The sequence below is a fragment of the Rhinopithecus roxellana genome, chromosome 17 (genome assembly GCF_007565055.1).
Source record: "Rhinopithecus roxellana isolate Shanxi Qingling chromosome 17, ASM756505v1, whole genome shotgun sequence".
NCBI lineage: Eukaryota > Metazoa > Chordata > Mammalia > Primates > Cercopithecidae > Rhinopithecus > Rhinopithecus roxellana.
This window is the reverse complement of record NC_044565.1, coordinates 35,974,912-36,001,024: the sequence shown is the minus strand read 5'-3', so window position 1 is coordinate 36,001,024 and position 26,113 is coordinate 35,974,912. Positions and strand designations below refer to the sequence as shown.

The window sequence follows — 26,113 nt, the reverse complement described above, 5'->3', positions numbered from 1 at the left end:
AACTGAAACGATATATAGGGCCCCTCCTATATATCTCCTTTTAAGGGCCCTACTCCTTTCTCTAGAGAAACGTTTCTCTGTGACCCTCAAAAGACCTCATACTTTATTTCCTCCTGGGGATTGTCACTGTAGCTCTGGAGCATCCAAAGAGTCCATTTGGAAAAGGAAAGTGGGCCAAAGAGAGCTGCTCGGAGAGGACCAAGCATCTTACAGTGTTAACAACTGTTTTCTGCGAGAAATCATCCTCCAAACTCCACACACACACACACACACACACACACACACACACACACACACACCCTGAGGTTCAGCAGGGATCAGTGGAAAACAACTTAGAGGAAGTACAGCTGTTCCCTCTGAGGAGCGCTCACTGGGGAAGCCAGGCCTAGGAAGAGGGGGTGTTCCTGGGCGGTGGCCTGCAGCCTTCCTTTCACTGAGGCATCCAAGCCCAAGGAGCTGCAGTCTCCCCTTGGGAATATGACATAACCATAGGAGGAAATGGCCTTGAGAAAACAGACTGGTGTCCACATGTCCTTCGGCACAGGAAGCCCTGTCCCATCCTGTATGTGGGAACTCCAAGATCTGCCAACGCTCTAGCATCACCCCGTCTCCAGCCAGACAAATACCCCAAAGCCAGCGATCTGATAGGATGTGTTTATATTTACACGGTACATTTTAAAGCAATGGCTACATTGGTCATACATATTAGAAACCATAAAAAAAAGTTAAGAACTAAAATGTACATCATACACTTGTATATATATTTTTTACACAGAGGTAAAAAGGCTTATTATAAAAAAATCAATACAACAGGGTTTTTAGTATACAGGTAAAGAATGAATTATGCTTCAGGCACTTTAATTTGTTAATGTGAGCAAATAGCTTGGGGGGTCGGGGAGGCTTCTGGACAGAAAATCTTTTGGTTAATGTTTTGTTACCACAGATACAAAAATAAAATCTGAATAATTTCTCTCAAATGATTGACGTCAGTATGGCAAAGCTGACTGGGAAAATACTACACACTGTCCAGCTGCAGTGTGGCAATTAGAGAGACGTATTTACATAAATGTCCCCATGGCTGTCTTTGTGCCCTTAACCGATGCCTTCGCAAACCAAAAAGTATACGTGGAGTAAGATTTGCTAGCATAACTCTTAAAAGGGTGGAAAAGGACAAGGGGTGAAAGAAGAGAGAAACAGGTAACAACTAAATAGAGGTGACAAACAAAAAACTGCCGGGATATGTGCGTTCTTATTGAAATAAATAGGGGCACTCGAACTGAGGTCTAAGGAAACGAACATTAGTGTTGTGCTTTGTAGAGAAGAGACCCTAGAGAAAGACCCCAAGGAGGTGCCTCTGGGTCGGGGGCAGGTGGTCTCTCAATAGCACTGGAGGCTGGCTGAAGGTTTTCTAGATGTTCTCCAGGCATGGATGAGGTTCTCTTTTCTTCCATCAATCCAGATGGACAGCTCTCTGCTCCTTTTCCAAACTGGAAAGCCTAAACCAGTTACTCCAACGAATGAAGACGTCTAACAACAGACTCATAAGCACACTGGGTATTTACACCGGTAATCTACTAAAGAAACATGATGAGCTTGTGGACGAGCTGGAAACAGCCCCATGAAGGTGAGCACAGCTAGCACTTGCCCAGTATGATTGACAGACTGGAAAAAAGTCCCTTTGCTTGAAGACTGGTGTCCTGTGTGCAATAAAGGAGTGGGGAAAGGAAGTGGGGAGCAGGCCATGTCTTCGGATGGCTGTTACCACAGAAAGATAGTGGCAGGAAGAACAGCCGGCGCCCACAAGCCCGTCCCCGGTGGTCTCCACGAGGTTCTGATTGTACTATGCTAGGTATAGGTAACCACTCTTCACTTTTCTTCTTTCTTCAATAAGAAGATTTGGCTAATCCTTGCAACATATTAGAAAAATACTTTTCCAGCTATTAGAAGCCTCCTCGGAAGCCTCCTCCGTGGCAAGGCGACAGGCAGAACCAGTTGGCTGACCTAACCACCTGTGCACCTAAAGTGGCGAGTCTGGGTTTGGAGTTGCAGGAGAAAGACACTTAGGCATTGGAAGGGTTTTTACATATGGCCTTGTTTTTTCCCCAAGTATAAATGAGGAATTTGGTGATGTGAAATTGAGTCCAAAAGGAAAACAAAAACATAAACCCATGAAGAAAATGCAACCCACCACTCTTCAAATTTATGACATTTAAAAATCCCCTCTCCCCATTAATATAAAATAGCCAGGGGTTGGGGGGAAGCTCCCTATGGTTTTATTCACCATAACCTTAGTGTTTCTCAATTGGAACTTGTTCGTGGGAACACTGGTTTGTGTTTGAGGAAACTATTTGGTTTGCAAAACAACAAGCAAAATTTCTTACTTCACTAGTATCCTATTCTAATATTGCTAAATTTTTAGAAGTGGTGGCAACACAATTTAAAAAATGGTCTACTTTAGGGGTGACGGGGAGGCTCATAGAAACCTGAAATCCCCATTCTAGCCCTGGTCCAAGAGGATGCAATGCAGTTTAAGGAATTTTCCTGATTCTCACAAGTTAATCTGAAGTTAAGGCTCAATTCTCAGTCTATTACGGGTGAGTGTTTTGCATCAGTGAATCATTTCAACAGATTTTGGGGGGGCAGAAAATGATGATGGGCTAAAGATAGAAACTGCAGCTTATATGGGAAATTTGGCTTTAGAAAAGTTAAAGCGATATTGTTTTGTGGTACAAGTTTGTTAACTAGCTCACCTCCTATACATAATAACTGACTGTAGGCTGAGATACTTCTGTTGGGTTTCATCATTCTCACATTCCATTTCCGCAGAACCAGATGCTTGCTAGCGACAGGCAAGGTGAACCAAGAGAAAGAGAGTCTTCGACGCTCTTGGAAAAATCAATTACAAAACCCACCGAAAATCAGCAGTTCCAACTGCAGACTCCTTTGAACTGGAAGAGGCGGGGGAGGAGGAAACAGGAAATCAACACATGGATGAGACAGTTAGCTTGGTTACAGATTAATAGTACAGGAGTCTGTGGCGAAGGTTCCTTCCTCAGAACACTGTGCGAGCGTGTGTGTATGGGTGCGGCTGCTGCAGTGTGGGCGGCGGGGGGAGTGGAGAGTCTACCCGGCAGCGTCCCTGGCTGGAATGGTGCCTCAAGGTACCAGGGAGCTGGGAGGTCTCTTGCCCTCCTCGCTCCTTGGAGTGGAAGGGAGCGGGGGAGAAGATGAGGGTAGTAAGAGACGAGTTCCCCTGTGGCTGCGGATGGAGGGAGAAGGGAGGGAAACTGAGTCACGCGGCCGCTTTGTGCTTCCCGCCACAGCACCTACACATCACTCCGCAGTGGTAGCAGGCCCGAAGGGGCAGGTAACAGCACATACAGGGGGCCAGGAAAGACAAGGCAATAAGAGCCATCCACCGGAGGCAAAACTTCTCGTCGCTAGTATCGCACGAGCAAGGGTCTGTATAGTCTCCCTCGGGGTCCGACATACAGTGATAGAGCATGCTGTCCGCGCACCACATGCAGCTCACCCGGCGGATGCAAGTTCTCACGGAGTCGGGCGCGTCCTGGCAGTGACCCCTGCGGTTCTCCTCGTGGTTGAACATGTCCCTGCAGTACACGCACCGCGAGCGCTCTCCGTCCTCCTTCCGCCGCCGCGACTTGCCCCGGGAGGGCTGCGTCTTGATCACGCTGCCCCCGCGGCCTTTGGGGTCCTCACCGAGGCCAAAGTCTGAGGAGTCCACGTAGGGGTAGTTGTAGTCGTGCTTGGGGACCTCGCCCTTGGCGAAGCGCACGTAGGAGGAGTCTGCGTCCTCCGAGGGGTCCGGGTACTTGCCCCTGATGGGCGCGTGCCGGTAATCCTCGTACCCGGTCATCCAGATCTTCTCCCGGGGGTTGATGCGCACGATCTCCTCGTCGTCGTCCGGGAAGCTCACCTGGCGGTAGGGCCTTGGCATCGGCTGTCCCGTGAGAGAGGAGACATTATTTTACAGCAGTGGCCAAAAAACCTACAAAAAACAAACAAACAAAAAAACCCCACCTTCTCCCTCCCTAGTCGTCCGAAATGCACCTTTCTCAAGAACTCCACCACGATGCTCCGTGAAGAAACAGACCCCTCCTGAAACTACTGAATATCCTGTCGCCCAATCAAAGATGTATTTCAAAGAGTCTCAATCCATTACTGGGCCAGGAAATCAATTTCGTGGGTTGAGAACAGCAGTATTTTCCCTTTCTGGTGACGCACTGCCATACAGGCAGGGGAGTGTGCATATGGCTAGGGCACAGTGTGATGCGTTCTCAGGAGCATGGCACACTCAGATCAAGAGGCAGAATAGGACCTGTGCCCCAGAGTATCTTCTGCCTCCCTCAGGGCCCTCCTAGCCCCAGTGTGAGGGCTACATTGACTTCTACAGGCTTGCATTACTTTTGCCTATTTTTGTACAGTATGTTCTCTTTTGTAAGGCTGGCTTTTTGAAAATTGAAATAGAATAAGGACACTGGAGTGCCATACATGTTATAAGGTTAAGTCCTGTTTTACGAAACTTCATTATCCATATGTGCACAATATGTCCACAAAGGATCACAATAGGAGATGCATTTCTCCCTGTGGGTCTCTCCTTCAAGAGACAGGGGACACTAGGAAACACAAGGCTCACTCTGTCATCTGGTTGGGAAGATAAGATGCAGAGAGGAGAAGGATAGAGTGAAGGCTCCGGAAACTGTCTGAAGTTCCACTCCTGCCAGGATCTCACAAATAGTGAGAGGCCAGACCAAGAGTCACACCCTCTAGAAACCTGCAAATCTAAACTGCATTCTCCCTCAGGGTGGAAGAGGCTTTTCTCTGCAGTTAGTTCTGCTACAGGTTGTAACCCTGCCTTGTCCACAGCAGCAGACAATGAATAAATATTTATTAAGTACATGCATATAACCCTGGCTCACCCAGGGCCTCTCAGTGGAGGCAGAGAACTGAGACTTCTTGCTTTTGAAGTACTTTGGGCAGGAAGGTTTTTCAGGGGCTGAGGAACGTGGCTCTGGAGTGGCCCACTGCAGTCAAATGCTGACATTTTCTAGCTAGTACCTAAGACTCAGGTTTCCTTTCTGTCAAACTGCATAGGATTGTTTTGAGAATGAAGAGAAATAATCTACACAGGGTGCCAGCTCACAGCCTCGCTCACAGGATGCACGTGATACCTGTCACCATCACAGTCACTATCATATTGTTATAGACCTGATCCTGTGCTTATTAGATTTACCCATCACTTCCTACCAGAGGGCAGCAGGGCCATGTCCCACACAGTGTGCCTTAATTCCTGTCAAATTCTTGGTATCAGAGTTGCCTAGATTTTTGAAAATCACGATTCAGAAGGATTTCAAAACAAATCTCGGAAACTGGCCGGGCGCGGTGGCTCAAGCCTGTAATCCCAGCACTTTGGGAGGCCGAGACGGGCGGATCACAAGGTCAGGAGATCGAGACCATCCTGGCGAACACAGTGAAACCCCGTCTCTACTAAAAATACAAAAAACTAGCCAGGCGAGGTGGCGGGCGCCTGTAGTCCCAGCTACTTGGGAGGCTGAGGCAGGAGAATGGCGTGAACCCAGGAGGCGGAGCTTGCAGTGAGCGGAGATCGCGCCACTGCACTCCAGCCTGGGCGACAGAGCAAGACTCCGCCTCAAAAAAAAAAAAAAAAAAAAAAAAACAAATCTCGGAAACTGACACAGGCTTTACTAATTCTTTACTTTGGACAGTAAGGAAAGTAAAAAAGTTATTTTCCATCTACTGATACCATAATGTGATTTTTATTTATTTACTTAATTTATTTATTTATTTATTTTTGAGACGGAGTCTTGCTCTGTCCCCCAGGCTGGAGTGCAGTGGCCAGATCTCAGCTCACTGCAAGCTCCGCCTCCCAGGTTTACGCCATTCTCCTGCCTCAGCCTCCCAAGTAGCTGGGACTACAGGCGCCCGCCAGCTCACCCGGCTAGTTTTTTGTATTTTTTTAGTAGAGAAGGGGTTTCACTGGGTTAGCCAGGATGGTCTCGATCTCCTGACCTCGTGATCCGCCCGTCTCGGCCTCCCAAAGTGCTGGGATTATAGGCTTGAGCCACCGCGCCCGGCCAATTTATTTTTTTGAGATGGAGTCTCGCTCTGTTGCCCAGGCTGGAATGCAGGGGCACGATCTCGGCTCACTGCCAGCTTCGCCTCCCGGGTTCATGCCATTCTCCTGCCTCAGCCTCCTGAGTAGCTGGGACTACAGGCACCTGTCGCCATGCCCAGCTAATTTTTTGTATTTTTAGTAGACATAGGGTTTCACCGCATTAGCCAGGATGGTCTCAATCTCCTGACCTCATGATCCACCTGCCTCGGACTCCCAAAGGGCTGGGATTACAGGTGTGAGCCACTGTGCCCGGCCAATAATGTGATTTTTAAATAGGACATTTTAATCCCAAAATACTAGGAAGCACAATCTAAAATAATTTTTTAAAAAACAGTCAAATAGGCCGGGCGCGGTGGCTCAAGCCTGTAATCCCAGCACTTTGGGAGGCCGAGACGGGCGGATCACGAGGTCAGGAGATCGAGACCATCCTGCCTAACATGGTGAAACCCCGTCTCTACTAAAAATACAAAAAACTAGTCGGGCGACCTGGCGGGCGCCTGTAGTCCCAGCTACTCAGGAGGCTGAGGCAGGAGAATGGCGGGAACCTGGGAGGCGGAGCTTGCAGTGAGCTGAGATCGCGCCACTGCACTCCAGCCCGGGCGACAGAGCGAGACTCCGTCTCAAAACAAACAAACAAACAAACAAAAAAAACAGTCAAATAAATCTAGTTTCATGTTAAAAACAAAACAAAACACCTAACTGCCTTTTTTCTCATTTCAAAGCAGTCTAGTGGCCACAGCACCCCATACAGGCACCAGTCCATGCCCCATGATTTGGGAACTTGCTCTGCAAAGCAGCCACTTGGTAAATATTTGTTGAACTACTGAATTCTGAGCTCCAGCTACATCTGCCTGAGCAAGACTGGGCCTGTAGCCTGTAAGGCTGGGGGCTCGAGCCAAGTCTGCAGCATTCCTTAGTCCTGATTGTGGCTCTGGGCTTCCACACAAAGCCGGGAGGCCCTTTGGACAGAGGAATGCAGGAGGCAGTGTAGCCCCCTGGGTGAGAACAGGCTTGGATTTGAATCTCATTCCATCAGATACTCCACCTCTCTAAGCCTCAGCTTCCTCATCTATAACCTGGGGCGGCTGACGACTTGCCTTGTGGGGCAGTTTCTGAGGATTAAACCACATAAAGCATATAAAGGGTCTGGCAAGGTGTCTGGCACACAGAAAACACTGGATGAGGCTGAGGTGCCACCACCAATGCCACTTTCAGTATGAAGTGGGGGTAGAAGCAGGAGAGCAGGAGAGGCCTGTGGTCATGGAATTTGGCTGAATAGGAGGGGAAAGAGGCCATTCCAGAATCAGAGGCACCACCCTGATGCCCTCAGAGGAACAGGGCTCTGCTCACCTGATCGAGGTGATAGTGGTCCGTGGGGTATGAGTCGTGGAGGTGGCCCAGGGTATAAATCCTCCGGTGCTCACAGGATGTGGGAGAGGAGATTGTCCGAGTAGGTTGCTCTCTCTTCTGAGAGGAATTAGAAGAACTGTCTGTAGCTGTCTGTGTAGAGGGAAGTAACCAAGAGTCAATTTAAAAACAACAACAAAAACCCCACGTACCAAACCCTAACATGCACTATTCAAATATTAGCTATTCCCCCGTTGTGACATCTTGCTGGTCTTCCCAAAATATTGAGCTTGTCTTGGCTCAACAGGAGGACCCCTGAATGGCTAGATTGTCTAAACACAATGTAGCTGGCTCAACAGGCAGAGAAGCCCAGCCACCAGACCCTGGAAAGGTGGCTTTTTCTTAAATGTGGGAATAGTGACCAGATGCAGGGGGAAAGGCTGGATATACCAGGCTCCCCAAAGGTGTGTTCTAGTTTGATCAAGAATGGTTACCCTGGCCAGGTGTGGTGGCTCAGGCCTGTAATCCCAGCACTTTGGGAGGCCGAGGCAGGCGGATCACCTGAGGTAAGGAGTTCAAGATCAGCCTGGCCAATATGGCAAAACCCTGTCTCTACTAAAAACACAAAAATTAGCCAGGCATGGTGGCAGGCGCCTATAATCCCAGCTACTTGGGAGGCTAAGGCAGGAGAATTGTTTGAACCCAGAAAGCAGACGCTGCAGTGAGTGGAGATTGAGTCACTGTACTCCAGCTTGGGTGACAGAGCAAGACTCCATCTCAAACAAAAGAAAACAAAACAAAACAACAATAGCAACAACAAAATACGAAACATAAACAAAAGAATGGTTATCCCATTTGTGGCCCTGGCTGTGAGGTGTTATGGCAAGCAGGGAAGATGCACATAGGCAAAAATGAAACCCACATGTTTATATTGGGGGGAAATCTCCACCTGGGAGAGTCTCAGAGGTAAGGATACCTCTGGGGTATCTTGAGTACTGGATTTCCAGGAATAAATTTTGTATCTCTGGGGTTGGGAGCAAGACTTGGACGTCACTTTAAACTGGAAGTGAGATGGATGACTGCATAGAAGAACAAAGGCCACCCCTGTGAAGGGTGAGTACAGAGCTGTTTTGCCCACTAGAGATGTCAACTTAAGACTGGAGTCTCCGTAACCATGTCTTCGGAAGATGATTAACTATCAGTGCGTACTGTGCAAGCAGATCCCACAGGCCCCCAGTATACCACCTGATATGGTTTGGCTGTGTCCTCACCCAAAACTCATCATGAATTTGTGGGAGGGACCTGCTGGGAGGTAACTGAATCATTGGGCAAGTCTTTCCCATGCTGTCCTCCTGACAGTGAATAAGTCTCAGATCTGATGGTTTTAAAAAGAGGCGTTCCCCTGCACAAGCTCTTTTTCTGCCTGCTGCCATCCGCGTAAGATGTGACTTGCTCCTCCTTGCCTTCTGCGATGATTGTGAGGCTTCCCCAGCCATGTGGAACTGTAAGTCCAATTAAACTTCTTTTGTAAATTGCCTACTCTCCAGTATGTCTTTATCAGCAGCCAGAAAATAGACTAATACTCTCACCTGAGACACAACCAAGCAGGCCAGGTGACCCCAGGTGGTGGTCATACTCCACAACCCTCTGGGCCTAGGGGCTAGCCAGGGGCCTTATTAGATGCACCTGGCAACCATCTTTAAAACAAGGGCCCCTAGAATCGCTACCCTTCCCTCTGCTTGCTTAGAGTGACATATCCCTCTACCCTCCACAATTCCCCAACTAAACAGATGAAAAGAAAAGGTTTTTCCTGATATCTAGATGTTCTCTTTCTGGCAAAGCTACAGGAACTTTCCCTTGGTTATTGTTTTTTACTTGTATAGTCCCCTCATCTCATTTGCATATATATAATTTAAATTTATTAATTTATGTATTTGAGACAGGATCTTGCTTTGTCACCCAAGCTGCAGTGCCATGGCACGAACACAGCTCAAGTGATCCTCCTGCTTCAGCCTCCTGAGTAGCCGGGACAATAGGTGTGCACCACCACCCCTGGCTAATTTTTGTATTTTTTGTAGAGATGGAGGTCTTGCCAAGTTGCCCAGGCTGGTCTTGAACTCCTGGGTTCAAGTGATCCTCCTGCTTTGGCCTCCCAATGTGCTGGGATTACTGCCATGAGCTACCATACCTGGACTTGTCTATCATTTTACATGCTTTTGTTAGCTATCATAAATCATTTTAGGGACAAGGTCAAAACAAATGGACTTATAAAAGTTCTTTTTATCCTCCTCCCATTTATAAAGTAATACATACTCAGAAAAATAGCACAAGAATTTAGGAAAAACACACCTATATTTCCATTATGCAACATAAGCACTGTTAGTTTTTAAACCTTGGTCCACACATGCAGCATCTCTCTGGGGACCCAACCCTCCTGGATTTTTCTCTACTTGGGTTTGGTCTATGCCATGCATGGCTGATGCCTGTTTCTGATCCCTCAAGCCATGGTGACTAATTTCAATATGAACACACGGTGCTCTCTGAAGCAATATAGAGAGATTTTTGACAGAGAGGTCAGAAAAGTAGCTGTCTCCATTTCTGTAATCAAGATCTAAGGGTCCTATAAGCCTTGAATCCTGGCACCGGTGTGGGGAAAGGACTTGTCTGAGGATGAGAGCAAGAGAAGCCACCCTTAGACCCTTTGAGCTGCTGGATCCAGCCAAGCCTGAATCCTGATCCACTCTAGGATGTCCCAATGATGAAACCAATTCTCTTGTAACTTAAGCCAGAATACACTGGGTTTGTCACTTGGGTGTACTTGCCCTTCACTTTAGATTGCTTCCTGTGGCAGCAGTCCCACAGGCACCACACTCCTGGCTTCTCTCTAGCCCTTACTCCTCCCCAGGTTCCCTCCTCTTCCTCGCCAACAACTCTTCTTGGTGTTGTATGTGTGAGTGCTAATGGTGTGCCAGGGCCTGAGCTACATGTGGACATGGTTCCTCAGCACAGCCAGCAGGTCACAGGTAAAATATCATCTCCATGTCACACACTGGCACTAAGGGACTCTGAGAGATGGGGAATCCAGGCCAAGGCAGCACAGAATCACTGGCAGAGCTAGGACTGAAATGCAGCCTCCCTGACCACAAAGCCCAGGGAGATTTCTTTTTTTTTTTTTTTTTGAGACGGAGTCTCGCTCTGTCACCCAGGCTGGAGTGCAGTGGCCGGATCTCAGCTCACTGCAAGCTCCGCCTCCCGGGTTCACGCCATTCTCCTGCCTCAGCCTCCCAAGTAGCTGGGACTACAGGCGCCCGCCACCTCGCCCGGCTAGTTTTTTTGTATTTTTTAGTAGAGACGGGGTTTCACCGTGTTAGGCAGGATGGTCTCGATCTCCTGACCTCGTGATCCGCCCGTCTCGGCCTCCCAAAGTGCTGGGATTACAGGCTTGAGCCACCGCGCCCAGCCTCCCAGGGAGATTTCTAATAGGCCCCACACACTGCTGCCTCTCACACCCAGGTAAGTCCACTTCCAACTCCTATGTTGAGGAGGTATTTTGTTGAGATTAACACAAAACACAACTTCTCCAAGTCACAAGGTACACCCTGCTATATACAAACCCAGGAGATGAGGAGATGATGTCTCACAGTACAAAGGTTACTACAGATGTCAATAAATACCTCTGAAATGAGTAATCAGGGCCCTTCAGTGTGATTCAAGTCTCAAGAGTTAAATTCTTATCCAACAGTCACGTTACAGTCATCTATTAGGTTAGACGTTACCCTTGTATCGAACATTGTAATACGCTCTCAGGACTTAGTTCTCAGAAACCCAGTTAACACATCACGGTCACCACTGCGTTAGTCATCTGTTCACCCTAACCCAGCCTATTTTCTGTGACCCATGTTTGGGTTAATAATGTGTAGAAAGTCCTTCTGAGAAATGAGGCACATCCAGCTTTTCCTAGGACTCATGAGTTGATCAGAAACGCTACCTTCAGATACTTCCATCCCACCTCCCCAACCCTCTCTCCCTGTGCAGTCTCTCTCCCTGCACAATCCGTGCAAAGCTCCCTAGACATTTGTCAGAGTATGTGAGACTGAGAAAGGCCTTATCTGAGGAGGAATTTCTACAGTGAAGCAAGAAGGCCAGAAGAACTTGGGAGGCACGTCCACAGTCTACTACCTCCTGAGGGCAGAGCTGAGGGTGTGTCCTAGCCCAGCCTGCAGCCTTACAGGCCCAGTTGTTCAGGGCCATCTGAACTCTGGGAATGCTCCACTGGAAGCCAAGGCTTATTTCAGATCCATGCTAACAGACGAATCTTACAAAGCAGCTAGTGTGACCTACAAACAAAAGGAATGTACTACCAGGGCATCTCCAAGAAAGGAAGGGGAAAACAAATCTTCTTTTACCCTCATGCACCTCTGAACTGGCTCTCCTGTCACTCTGCCCTGGTTTCCTTGGGCTGCAGAAAAGCAGCCCACCCGCGGTATGCACATACCTAATACACAAGCAAGATTCTTAAACATCTCTCTGTATTTCTGTGCACAAGCTACTGACACCTACCAACCTACTCACCTGAGAGCTGTCACCTTCAATGAAAGAGTTGGCAATCGCATGCTCCCAACTGTATCTACACTCGCCTTGCTCTCCACTGGGGGGTCTATGAACTGTTAGGGCTTTGAAGAACAAAAGCAGAGGTCCTCTGTGGATACTCTGTGCTCAGGGACTTCAGGCTCCTAGGAGGCGTGACTGCAGCATCCTGAGAGAGCAGGTCAGAGTGGGTGTTTAATGTCTCCTGCTGTGGACGGGAGACATTATGTCTCCAGGCTGGCATTGCCATCTGGGCCCAGCTGACACTGGGAGGTCTTGTGCACTATGATGCAGGGAGCACAGCCCTTGCCACCTTCAAATGTATCCTCTGAAAACTCTCTTGCCTCTGGGTTTGACTCTGACTCAATGTCAATGCCTGTTACTAAAAAGATGTCCAGCTGGGTGCAGTCACTCATGCCTGTAATCCCAGCACTTTGGGAGGCTGAGGCAGGAGTATTGCTCGAAGCCAAGAGTTCGAGACCAGCCTGGGCAACAAATCAAGACCCTGTCAAAAAAAAAAAAAAAAAAAAAGAAAAAAAAAAAAGATGTCCAATTAAGAAGTGTGCAACCTAATATGAGGCACTAAACCAAAGAAATGCAGGGGAGTATGACAATGCTGAAAACAACAGGGTCTCAGCTCAGGCAGACAACATTTGAATCATTCTCTGCTAAATACAAGATGATTTTGGTCAAGTTAATCTCTAACTCCACTTTTTACATCTGTAAAATGGGGCCAAAATCTTCCTTGGGGTTATGGCAAAAATAAAATGGGATTAAAAATTTCTATTATATATGTTTTTGAGACAGAATCTTGATCTGTCGCCCAGGCTGGAGTGCAGCGGCACAATCTTGACTCACTGCAACCTCTGCCTCCTGGGTTCAAGCAATTCTCATGCCTCAGCCTCCCGAGTGGCTGGGATTACAGGCGCGTGCCATCACGCTTGGCTAAGTTTTTGATATTTTTGTAGAGATGGGGTTTCACCCGGTTGCCCAGGCTGGTCTTGAACTCCGGAGCTCAGGCAATCTGCCTGCCTTGGCCTCCTAAAGTGATAAGCCACCATGCCTGGCCTAAAAATTTCTGTTTTAAACTGTGACTGCTGGTATATGAAAGTTACTGATTCTGTGTGTTGATTCTGTATCTGGTTGTTTTACTTAGCTCCCTTATGAAACTAGATTTTTCTAAGTAAATCATTTTGCTCACAAAAGATAAGTTTGGTTTCTTTTCCCATATACATATATTTTTATTTTGAGACAGAGTCTCGCTCTGTCACCCAGGTTGGAGTGCAGTGGCACCATCTCGGCTCATTGTAAGCTCTGCCTCCCGGGTTCACACTATTTTCCTGCCTTAGCCTCCTGAGTAGCTGGGACTATGGGCACTCACCACCACACCCGGCTAATATATTGTATTTTTAGTAGAGACGGGATTTCGCCTTGTTAGCCAGGATGGTCTCGAACTCCTGACCTCATGATCCACCTGCCTTGGCCTCCCAAAGTGCTAGGATTATAGGTGTCAGCCACTGTGCCTGGCCTCCTTTTCAATATTTATACCATCTTCTTATCTCATTGCATCTTTTGCCAGGGCTTCCAACATGACATGGAAAAACAGAGGTGACAGTGCCCTGCTTTTCTTGAACCTGACTTTGATAGAACCACTTCTAATGAATTTCTATTAGATATAATATTTCTAGGTAATTGGAGTGATTATAAAGTTCCAAAAGTTTCCTTCTATTCTAGATTGCTAAGGATTTTCACCAGATATTAGATGTTATTAGATGATTTTTCTGTCCACTGAGATGATTACACAATCTTTCGTCTTTATTTTATCAATATGTAAATTAAACAGCTTTTCCAACATAAACCTTCTTTGCATTCCTCAGATATATTCTACTGGTCTTTCATTAAATTTGTCTTACTAATATGTGATGTGATTTATTTATTTACTTTTTGAGACAGAGTCTCGCTCTGTCGCCCAGGCTGGAGTGCAGTGGCGCAATTTTGGCTTGCTGCAAACTCCGCCTTCCGGGTTCAAGCGATTCTTGTGCCTCAGCCTCCTGCGTAGATGGGACCACAGACACGTGCCACACTTGGCTAATTTTTTATATTTTTAGTAGAGAGGGTTTCGCCATGTTGGCCAGGCTGGTCTCCAACTCCTGATCTCAGGTGATCAGCCCACCTCGGCCTCCCAAACTGCTGGGATTACAGGCATGAGCCACTGCACCTGGCCCACTGTCAAATTTTTCTATGGTTACTATAAAAACCCACATACTTTGAGTAGCAAATAACAAGCTCTGTGTGACCTGGTTTCTAAAGCCCTCTAACAGGGCAGTGAGCTGAGACAAGCCTTTGATGACGAAGAACTCAGAAAGGAGAGAGTAAGAAAAGAGAAGGGAAGGGTGTGAAAGCAGGTGTCAGAGGGTACAGAAATGAAAGTGGGCACTGCCAACATTTAAAAAAACAAGAAATAGGGACAGGGCTGGCCTGTCCAAATCCTCTATGGTAGTATAAAAAAAAAAAAAATCCATCCCTGGCTGGGTGCGGTGACTCATGCCGGTAATCCCAGCATTTTGGGAGGCCGAGGTGGGCACACCACGAGGTCAGGAGATCAAGACCATCCTGGCTAACATGGTGAGACTCCGTCTCTACTAAAAATACAAAAAAATTAGCCAGGCATGGTGGCGGGTGCCTGTAGTCCCAGCTACTCAGGAGGTTGAGGCAGGAGAATGGCGTGACCTGGGAGGAAGAGGTTGCGGTGAGCTGAGACCGTGCCACTGCACTCCAGCCTGGGTGACAGAGCGAGACTCAGACTCAAAAAATAATCCATCCCTTCCCAGAAGGGTTTTTGGGTTTGGGCTGGGTGCTTTGTGGGATGTGGGCTCAGACACAGAAAGTGACCATGTTGTTGGGGAGATGCCATGTGGTGCGGGCAGAGGCAAGGCCAGGGGGGCAGTCCTCACACACCAATGGGCGTGGGCCTCAGAGCACTGGTCAGGGTCAGGTGGTTTCTCAGAGGGGTGTGCCTGAGACGGGTCATAGCGTTCTAGATTGGTAGACCAGAGGAAGAAAAGGGGGCTCAAGTTTATCAGTGAACATCTGATCAACATCTTCAAAAAAGAACAGGTGCCGGGCGCGGTGGCTCAAGCCTGTAATCCCAGCACTTTGGGAGGCCGAGACGGGCGGATCACGAGGTCAGGAGATCGAGACCATCCTGGCTAACCCGGTGAAACCCCGTCTCTACTAAAAAATACAAAAAACTAGCCAGGCGAGGTGGCGGGCGCCTGTAGTCCCAGCTACTTGGGAGGCTGAGGCAGGAGAATGGCGTAAACCCGGGAGGCAGAGCTTGCAGTGAGCTGAGATCCGGCCACTGCACTCCAGCCTGGGCGACACAGCGAGACTCCGTCTCAAAAAAAAAAAAAAAAAAAAAAAAAAAAAAGAACAGGCTTCCAGTGGCCAGATTCTACAGACACAGGCTGTACTTATTTTGAGAATTCAGATATTTCCCGTAACTCTATAGAGTTTGACAACAAATGAGAGCAACTCCATGGAGCTTCAAAACTTGAGACCGAATTTAAAAAAATAATAATCGACCTTAATGTTATGATGGCTTGACAATAAATCAAAATCTGAGTGCAAAAGACACTGGGCTGAAGGTGCCTGGGCTAGTAAACTGGCAGTTTCCCCAAGGTCAATGCTGCCTGGTTTGGGTGGGAATTGGTCTGAATGGAGAAAGCAGACTAATAGGGCAACACCTCAGGTTAAACCTGAGCCAGCTCCCTCCTGCTGTATGAGTCTTTTTTGTACTATATGATCTCTTGTTCTTGGAAGCTTGGCTATTTCTTCCCTCTCTTATGGAGGGACCTTGAGTTTACTGGGAAATTCATAAAGAAGCAAGTGCAGCGGCTCACATGCCCTGGGTCCAAGAACGAGCCTTCTTCATGTAGAAAGCCACCTCTCTGACCAAGGGAAGCTCAAGGAGGGAGGGAAGGAACCACCAGGCCAGACCAGCTGAGGAGAGAGGTTGCTTAAATTGTCCATTCTGGGATGGAATCCTGGCTGCTGACCAAGGGCTTTTTGGGGGCACTTTCTGTGTCTTCAAGATGAGCCGGACAGATTTCACCGTTCACGAAATGTGAACGTTGAAATCCCAGCCTGTTTGGGAGATCAATGGGCCTACATGTTTTGATTGGGACATAGAAAACAATGTTAAGAAATGGCTTAAGGAGCTAGAACACACCATCCAGGAAACATGTAGCACTGCTAAGCAAAAACAGCACTATACAGAGAGATTTGAAAACCTCAACTTCAGGCCAGGCCAGGAACCTTGGACAAATTGTTTAACTTTTGGGGGCCTCAGTTTTCTCATGTGTAAAATGAGGGGGTTGCACTAGATGATTTCCAAGGTCTGTTTGAGCCCTAACAATTTCATGTGCAATGCTTCTCACCTGCTCCTAAGAACATTACAGTTTAGAGGAGTTTGACTAAACCCGTTGCTTAGTTGATTCAAGAACCATGGGATTAGGACGGGTGCAGTGGCTCATGCCTGAAATCCCAGCACTTTGGGAGGCCAAGGGAGGGGTGGATCACCTGAGATCAGGAGTTCAAGATCAGCCTGGTCAACATGGTGAAACCGCATCTTTGTAAAATACAAAGTATTTTGTATACAAAATACAAAATATCTCTGTAAAAATACAAAAATTAGCTGGGTGTGGTGGCAGGCGCCTGTAATCCCAGCTACTCAGAAGGCTGAGACAGGTAAATCACTTGAACCCGGGAGGCAGAGGTTACACTGAACTGAAATCATGCCACTGCACTACAGCCTGGGTGACAGAGCAAGACTGTCTCAAAAAAAAAAAAAAAAAAAAAAAAAAGAGTTACAGGATTAATTTAGATTGATTAAGTAGAGTTTCTGCCTTATCTGCAGATGCTACTGCTATTCTTAATTTTTAAAGGTAGCTAACTAGTAGTTACGCACTACGTTTGCATTATTTTTGCTGCAATCTACCACCAAAATACATCTCAATAGCTGATGTAACCAAAGCAATATTCTTCCTTTTGCAAGGGATTCTCATTTTATATATAAGTGTTTACAACTCCCCCCGCCCCCTATATATATTCATTCCTTTCTTAACTTCAGCCTGAGAGTGTCTCAGAAGGCTACTGGCTCAGACTGCAAAAGCTGCAAGATTTTCCCCGCAGGTCTACTAGGGCTGAGAAACCTGCAATCAGTCCTTTCTCCTTTGGCAAACAGGAAGTCGTCTGCCATTTTTTCAACAGGTCTTTGGGAACAGGTAGCTCCAGCTCATCTGTCCTGAGGGCCTACATTGGTTCCAGGTGTCCTCTTTCAAAGAGGCAGCAGATCAGGAAGTAGGCCAGACTTGTATTCTTTCACAATCCCAGCTAGCAGGCGGTTTGAGGCAGCTGCTGCTCGGGCTTTGGGGGAGAGATGACTCTGACCCTGTTCTAGACTCTAGGACATCATCCTCTCTCTAGGACCTAGAGGATTCTTTCACTGTGAAATTAACAACAACAAAAACCAACCGACCAGCCAACGAACAAAAAGATGGGGTCTCACTATAGCCCTGGCTGGTCTCAAACTCCCAGGCTCAAGTGATCTTCCCACCTCGGCCTCCCAAAGTGTTGGGATTATGGGTGTCAGCCACCACACCAGGTCAACAAAAACAATTTTTTAAAAGTTTTGTTTCTTAAAAAAAATCTTTTTTTGAGTTAGGGTCTTGCTCTATTGCCCAGGCTGGAGTACAGAGGTACAATCACAGCTCACTGCAGCCTTGACCTCTCAGGCTCAAGAGATCCTCCCACCTCAGCCTCCTAAGTAGCTGGGACCACAGGAGTACATCACCAGGCCTGGCTAATTTTTTTGAAAAAATTTTATGTGGAGACAGGACAGGGTCTCTGTATGTTGCCCAGGCTGGTCTCAAACTCCTGGCCTCAAGCGATCCTCCTACCTCACTCGGCCTCCCAAAGTGCTGGGATTATAGTTGTGAGCCACCATGCTCGGCCTTTAAATTTTAAAGTTAGATGATATGTTGATATGAAAGAAAAGGACTCTAAAAAACCCACAGTTTAGCTTCACTGGAGGGACTGAGGGGCTGGAAGCAGGAAGGCTGGGTTTCAGGTAACCCTGAATATATACTCTGTATGAATTAGTAAAATGGAAATAAAAGTGGCTCACTGTCCACAGCTTAAAAAGATGAGATGATATATATGTAAATGAAGCAAGACACAAGTGGTAGGGCTTGCAAAATGCCTTTGGGCTTCCTGAAATTGAGAGCATTCCAAAGCTTTTATTTAGATCCTTAGACATTTAATTAATGTAGCCACTATAGGTATTACATGTTGATAAAAAGATCCTCCTCGCCGGGCGCGGTGGCTCAAGCCTGTAATCCCAGCACTTTGGGAGGCCGAGACGGGCGGATCATGAGGTCAGGAGATCGAGACCATCCTGGCTAATACGGTGAAACCCCGTCTCTACTAAAAAATACAAAAAACTAGCCGGGCGACGAGGCGGGCGCCTGTAGTCCCAGCTACTCGGGAGGCTGAGACAGGAGAATGGCGTAAACCCGGGAGGCGGAGCTTGCAGTGAGCCGAGATCGCGCCACTGCACTCCAGCCTGGGCGACAGAGCGAGACTCCGTCTCAAAAAAAAAAAAAAAAAAAAAAAGATCCTCCTCTTACAGCATAATGTGAGCTTGAGAGTTATTGTCATTTAGAAGATAAAGGAGTCCCCACCCATCTTCTGAGACCTTCTTCTGACACCCCACGCAGTGATGGGTCTCAATCAGCAGTAGTTATGGGATGCACTGCTCCCTGGGGTTGGAGGGCTGCCCTCCCGAAACGTTTTTGCTTTTCTTCATCAACCACCATAGATCAGGTTCACTAAACTCTGTAGAAGTAATTTATATTTTCAAACTATTTTCCCTTTTACTTGTCACCCCTTCCCTCCTCTGCCCCAATCCCTTACTTCTAAAGGTAAGGACACCAGAAAATATTTTTGATCAACTGATCTTCTAAAACGAGACTGAGGCTTTCAAGCAGGGACAGGGGAACCTCAGACCTAGAGCAAAGAGATGGCTGAGGTCTTAAGCCAATGCACCAGTTTAAATGCACATCATTTAGGCAGCTTTTCTGCAATAAAAGGAATCTGGTATCCTGACAATGTAAAACGTACTGAAACTTAGTTGGATAACTATTTCCTTTTCTTAAGCTTCTCTGAAAGGCAGCAAGCAGTTTACGGGCTCGTGTTCTGGGAGAGCACAGTGTGGAACTGAGGACAAGTCACTTCATCTCACTGAGCTGTGGTGGCTTTATCTGCAAAACTGGAAGTGTCGATCTGTACTCACAGGGTAGCTGTGAGGACCAAATGCAGTCACGTATGCAGGAGTGCAGTGCGAAGTGCCAGGGACAGTGATGGTTCCACATCACTGTCCCTTTCCCTCCCTTCCCCTTGGGCCAGTGAATGGAGACTCAAAGGAAATATGTCCATCCCAAGAAGGTTTTGAGTCCAAAGCATAGCTAACTAAAAGCAGAATCCAGTTTAGAATGTAGGCCTCTCTTCAGACTCCAAACACAGGGATCACACGCTACCTCACCTTTAAGAAAACACTCCTTAGAAAGCCAGTCGATGAACCCCATTCATTACAAAACTGGTAGATCTGCCCTCAGCTTTAATGTTTGTTGGGGATGGAGTAGGTAGAAAAAACCTTCAAGACAAGGAAGATGATGTATCCTGTGCCCTTTTGCTTCTGTAAATGAAACCTTGATAAGTACAAAATTCAACAAATTCATTTTTCCACTTAAGAACGAAAAGAAACTCAACTGGCAAATACCCAAAAGCCCATCTGGGGCAAAACCAACATTGTCTCAGTACTTTGGTTTTAACTATGTGCTCTATCCATGCTGTAGACAACACCTGAGGTGGATGGGAGGGGGCTGGGATGTCATTAGACACAAATGCTCTGAATAGCCAGACAGTCAGAAAATGCAGCTTGTAATAAACAGGATGTCAAGGGGTTCAAGCATAGGGCATGAGGAAGGGCCAAGCTTTCCAGCTGGGGCAAGATATGGCTAGAAGGTGATGCTGCTACAAAGGACAGGGCATTTTTTCCTATGAGGAGGAATACTGCCTACCTGAAGAAATAAGGTATAATGACAAACCAAAACATAACCTGGCCAGGTGTAGTGGCTCATGCCTGTAATCCCAGCACTTTGGGAGGTCCAGGTAGGTGGATCGCCTGAGGTCAGGAGTTTAGGACCAGCCTGGTCAACAGGGTGAAACCCCATCTCTACTAAAAATAAAAAATTAGCTGGGCATGGTGGTGGGCACCTGTAATTCCAGCTCCTCAGAAGGCAGAGGCAGGAGAATCACTTGAACCTAGGAGGTGGAGGTTGCAGTGACCGAGATCGTGCCACTTCACTCCAACCTGGGTGACAAGAGCGAAACTGTCTCAAAAAAACAAAAAAAACCAAAACAAACCACCACCACCACCACCACAACATAACCCAAATACCAGCCCCTTTCGACTGGCTTCTGGGAAAGCATTAAGTGCCACACAAAACGCTGTTGAATGAGTCTTCTCAATTCTGCAAAGGATGGTATGCAGTTGGTACCATTCTAAGTGCAGAGGAGAGAAGTCAATTAATTATATACGATGGATGTCTGACGGTGCCAGGGCTTAATTAGGAATCCCGGTTGAGATGGGCTGCCCAAATCCAGAAACAAAATACTTTGGTGGCAGTAGAAACTTGGAAGGGGGAAGAAAAATCAAAATCTTATATATGGTAGAGGTTTCCCATGGTCATGCTTCTAATTGTTATTTTGAGGACTTGGGCAATAGGTTCGCTAGAAGCACAAACCTCACCATTATGCAATACTTACATATAACAAACCTGCATATGTATCTAAAATACACCCTGAATCTAATAAAATAACAAAAAAAAGTGAAAAAAGAAGAAAAGCTGCCAGACGTGGTGGCTCACACCTGTAATCCCAGCACTTTGGGTGGCTAAGATGGGTGGATCACTTGAGCCCAGGAGTTTAAGACCAGCCTGGGCAACATGACAAAACCCTGTTTCTATTAAAAATACAAAAAAATTAGTCGTGTGGTGGCATGTGCCTATAGTCCCAGCAACTTGGGAGGCTGATGTGGGACAATCACCTGAGCCCAGGAAGTTGAAGCTGCAGTGAGCCATAATCATAACCTACTGCACTCCATTCTGGGCAATGGGGGTAAGACTCTGTCATAAAAAAACAAACAAACAAAAAAAACTATACAATTATTAACCCAGGAAGATAAAAACAGCAGCGATTAACTGGAAAGCTTGGGAGATAGTGTTGGCTGCTCCTCCACCATGAACTAGCTGTGAGATCTTAGGCAAGTCACCCATCTGACTCTGAGCTGCTTCTGCAACTGTGTCTGTAAAATGAGGCAAATCCTACTTCAGTGCTAGAAAGAAGGCTGGAGCAGATGAATTCACAATCCTTTCCAATTCCAAGATCTGTAACTCTAAGCACTTGGTACATCTACTGCTACCCTTGCCTCCCAACAAGCCAAACACTTCCAGCTAACTCTCGTCACTTACCCTACTTCTAATATGCCATTATTTACCAGGTAGATGTCCTATTTCCTAACATGAGGCTGAGAAAACAGTGGCGGCCACTCCCAGGAGCGCCCAGGGCCACAGACCACCATCTCTGCTGAGTCCCTCGAATCTGTCTAAACCCTCAGATGGCGGAAATCAGGATGGCTGGAACTCAGGTGTCTCTCCTCACTCCTCCCTTGGCAACCCTTCCACGAAAACCCCCTCTCATTCTTCCTTTCTTTTTAAAAAATCAAAGCAGTGCATATATGTTATTTAATGAATCAAACAGTAGCCCCTTGTTTCAGCCCTCCCCATCTCAGCTTCTCACTCCCCAGAGAAACTCATTTTCAATTCTTGTGGGGCTCTTTCTTCTGGTATTTCTCTCTGTTTTCAAAATGTCATGATTTTGCTTCCTGATTTTCAGATGTAGGTGCTATTTGAGGGCTTTTTATTATGGAAGATGAATACTTGGCTAATTTATACACCCACAAGTATCTTCCTATAAAGCAACTATTTCCCTAATCCCCCAGATTCAGGGCCATTGTCCGGCCACTCAGCACAACGGCAGCTGAAGCAACAATGCTCGACACAGACTCCAGATGAGCCTGCTCTCCGAGTACGAATATACTGCAGCCGCATTCTCCCAAGATCACTTAGAAATTATCCTTGTCCATCTGAAGATGCTAATGAAATTTAGAAACAATTTTAGAATTCTGCAGCAGTAAATAAACCACCAGGTTTTAATGGACTAAATCCTACCCACAGGAATTTAGAAATTTGTTCATTAAAGGACCAGAAAGCCTAAAACCTCTCCAGTTTTCCATAATCAGCCAGTTTTTCTCTACTCCCATGCTCCATCCCCAGTTACCTCCTTGCCCAGCTCCAAACCCTCACCCAGTCCCCAATTGCAGGGCCCTGGGAAGAAGCTGGTCCTAAGCTGGAGAGCAAACCAGCTCAGCTTATCCACAGAGTTAAACTTTTCATAGCTCAAGTTTACCTGGGCCTCCTCAAGACGTGTCAGTTATAGACACCCAACAGGGGAAACAGACTTCAAGGTCTTTCAACTCCATGCCTCTCAAGTCTCTCCAGCTCTGGAGTAAAAGAAAAGCTGTCTGGAAGAGGCACCAACAACAGTATGCTAACTCTTGGCAACGCCAAAAAACTCCCCAACACGGAATGCTGAAATTTTTTGTTCTTGTTGTTTTACATTCTTTGCATTATTCAACTTGTAAGTTTGTACCAAATGGTTCAGATGCGGGAAAGCCGTGATGCACCCATATTTAATGCCGGGGTACACCCTTGCCTCTTAGGTGTTTGTGCTCAATTGGATTCACCTCTACAATTGAGGTTCCCCACAGAGCAGAGGGGCTGGGAAGGAACCCTGCTGTAAGGGAGAGGCTGATGGGAGGGCAAGAAGATGCCTTAGCAGGCTTATCATGAGTGATGGCACTGTGGGCTGAGATCCTAACTGTGGATTGAGCAGAGACACAGCTAAAAGAAACAACACAAACCTAAGAATCCCTCAGAATCACCTAGCTTTAAATAGTCCCTGAGGATAACAATAAAGCAAATGAATAAAATATGAAAACCTATGATTATTATATACAAATGAATAAAATATGAAAACCTATGATTATTATATACAAATGAATAAAATATGAAAACCTATGATTATTATATACAAATGAATAAAATATGAAAACCTATGATTATTATATATACTATATCCATTCATCCAACCCATTTCATTTTACCTATTTATTGAGCATCTACAGAGCAAAGCTTTGCTGGATTGTAGAGACTACCATGATGAATTACTTGCCTATAATCTAATCAGGTGAAGATTCATTCGTCCAGCAAATAAATTATGAAAAGAAAACAGAAAGGGCAGGCTTTCAACTGGCAGGAGAGGAATACAATACCAAGTGCTATGGGATTTTAAAGAAGAAAGAACAATCATAATTGGTTAAGGACAAATATAAGGAAACATGAAGGGAATAAAGAGCCCAAAACTCAGAAGGAAATTCAAGCAGGAAAGATGTGATCACACAGCAAGCTGGGGTCAGTGAGATGGAAAGGTGCGGCACGGGAAGACTGCAGAGGCAATAGTGCAGGCAACGGGCAGCAGAGCATTTGCTTCCGAGGAGTGCAACACAGTTTTAGCATACTGAGAGGTCAGGACAAGCTGGTCTGAGGGATGACCATGAGAGCTGGGAAAGTGTGAGCAGAGACAGCCATACTTTGTGAGCATCCAAGTCCAAACAGCCACTCCACAGGGCGGCTGGGGATGCCTCTTCCTGCAGGCTTTGTTAATGTAGAATATTAAGGAGTGCTTTGCTCTTGTGTATCAATATCCTGTTTTCCTCCTCAGCCACAGGAATCTCCTGAAACAGAGGGAAACCTCTGGCTCCAGCAGCAGAAACAGAAAAGCTACACACCTGGTTCCTCATGTTCCAACACTAAAGGTTTTCCCACACACATGCTGTCCCCTCAGAAAACTGTTATCATTCTGATCCATCATACGTTGTAGGAGAGTCTTATCTTCATTTATACCCTATGATAAATGAGTTCCAAGTTCTAAATATCTGTCTTACCAGTTAAGTTTTAGAACACAACCACACTTTGGGAAGCTGTAGACTACACCTGAGCTAAAGCAGTGCTCATGTCCCTGGCTTTTAGGTTCCAGACATTTTATTACCTCAGGACAGAAAATCTAACGACAGGGTGCTCATAAAGGAAGGGGGACCTGGTTTGTAAGTCCCAATGACCCATTTTCCCATGGAATGTGTTCCTAAGAGTCAATGGCCTAATGACTGGGCTTTTCTAGGGAAAGGAGGTACAATTGTTAATAGGTCCTTGTTTGTAAACAAATGGAATGAAGGCAATTGATCACAGACACCACGGTCTATACAGAATACAATAAATTAAGTGGTGCTCCTTCTCCAGTGAGTATGCAAGTGCCTGGAAGCAGCAGGGCTGCTTCTAAACTTTCTTCCAGGCATTTGGTGTTAGCCTAGAGTAGCACATGGATCCCCTGTGGATTAAAGGACAAAACCAGGAGGGATTCTGGCTTCCATCATCCCTTTCCCTCTCACCCTCTTCTGATTCTATAAATCACTTCTGGCAGGTAGCTGGGAAGCAGCTGCGAATGACAGGCTTGCTCTGGAGCACAGGAAGCCACCTTTAACCCACCTGCTGTTGTTTGTCTCTCAAAATGCGACAAAGGAACAGATGTAAGCAACATGCCAACTGTTGAGAGGATCTGCTTGGAGCACTATAGGAAGCCTGTTTGGAGCCACAACACACCAGCCAATCCAAGGAAGGACAACTGAGTTCATTTCCTGAAACCCCCTCGGCACACTCAGTTCAAGTCAGATTGGGTCGTCAATGCTCAGGCTACACACCATGCACACCCCTGCTTCCACCTTTGCCCATATGGCTCCCAGGTCCTGAAGCCCCTTCCTGAACCCCCATTCAAATGCAACTGAGAGGTTCAGTCCAGCCTCACCCCCAGCAAGGACTTTTTTGATCCCACGCCCCTCCTTCATCTCTCAACCAGACTACTTTTCACAGTCTGTAAGCCTCTCATGGGTCAGTCTCATTTCTGCAAAACATCTTGTGATCTCTGAGGGTTGGAGCCATGGCTTACATACCTTTGTATTCCCAAAGCAATGGTTTTTCAAATCACCAGTTGCAAACCATGAGTACAATGGAAGAAAGTTTAATGGGTTGCACCCAATATATTAAAATATAAAATAAAAACCAGCTTACAAAAGACACTCCTGGGACAACTGGGGAACTATGAAGTAGATATTAGATGACACTATGAAATTCTTATTAATTTTCTAAGGGATAGTAATGGTGGTATGTTTATGCAGGAAAATGCCTTATTTCTTTTATAAATTATTTTTATTAGATTTTTTTTGGGAGCAGTTTTAGTTTCACAGCAAAACTGAGTGGAAAGTAGAGATTTCCCCTGTCCCCACACATGCAAAGTCTCCCATTATCAACACCACCACCACAGTGGTACATTTGTGACAATCGATGAAGTACACTGACACATCACTATCACCCAAAGGCTACGGTTTACATTAGGATTCAGGTGTTATACACGCTACAGGTTTGGACAAATGTATAATGACATGCATCTGCCATTACAGTGACATACAGAGTAGTTTCACTGCCCTGAAATTCCTTTGTGAACTTCAGGGGATACATGCTAAAGTGTGAGAGGTGACTTACTTTCAAACGGATCAACAACAAAAATATTTGTGTGTGTTTAAGCACACTCTTGCACAGATCAAGCAAATGTGCCCAAATGTTACAGCTGCTCAATGTTAGGTGTAGGGTATGCAGGCATTCACTGCACTTTACAGTTTTCTGTGTGCTTGAAAAGTTTTATAATAAAAAATGGAAGAAAATGAAACAG

The 26,113-nt window shown here is 46.4% G+C and overlaps 1 protein-coding gene across 2 annotated transcripts in view; it reads right to left on the bottom strand.

Annotated features, from left to right (window-relative positions):
* Window positions 1-640: 640 nt before the first annotated feature.
* The window catches only part of SPRED2 (sprouty related EVH1 domain containing 2), a 129,334-nt gene continuing 103,861 nt past the window's right edge, over window positions 641-26,113 (bottom strand). For both annotated transcript variants that reach the window (XM_010355820.2, XM_010355821.1), the window contains exons 5-6: window positions 7,508-7,657; window positions 641-3,961 (exon numbers count right to left, since the gene is read on the bottom strand). In XM_010355820.2, the coding sequence (XP_010354122.1) occupies window positions 3,293-3,961; window positions 7,508-7,657 (819 nt within the window). In that variant the 3' untranslated portion in view covers window positions 641-3,292. The remainder of the gene's footprint in view (window positions 3,962-7,507; window positions 7,658-26,113) is intronic.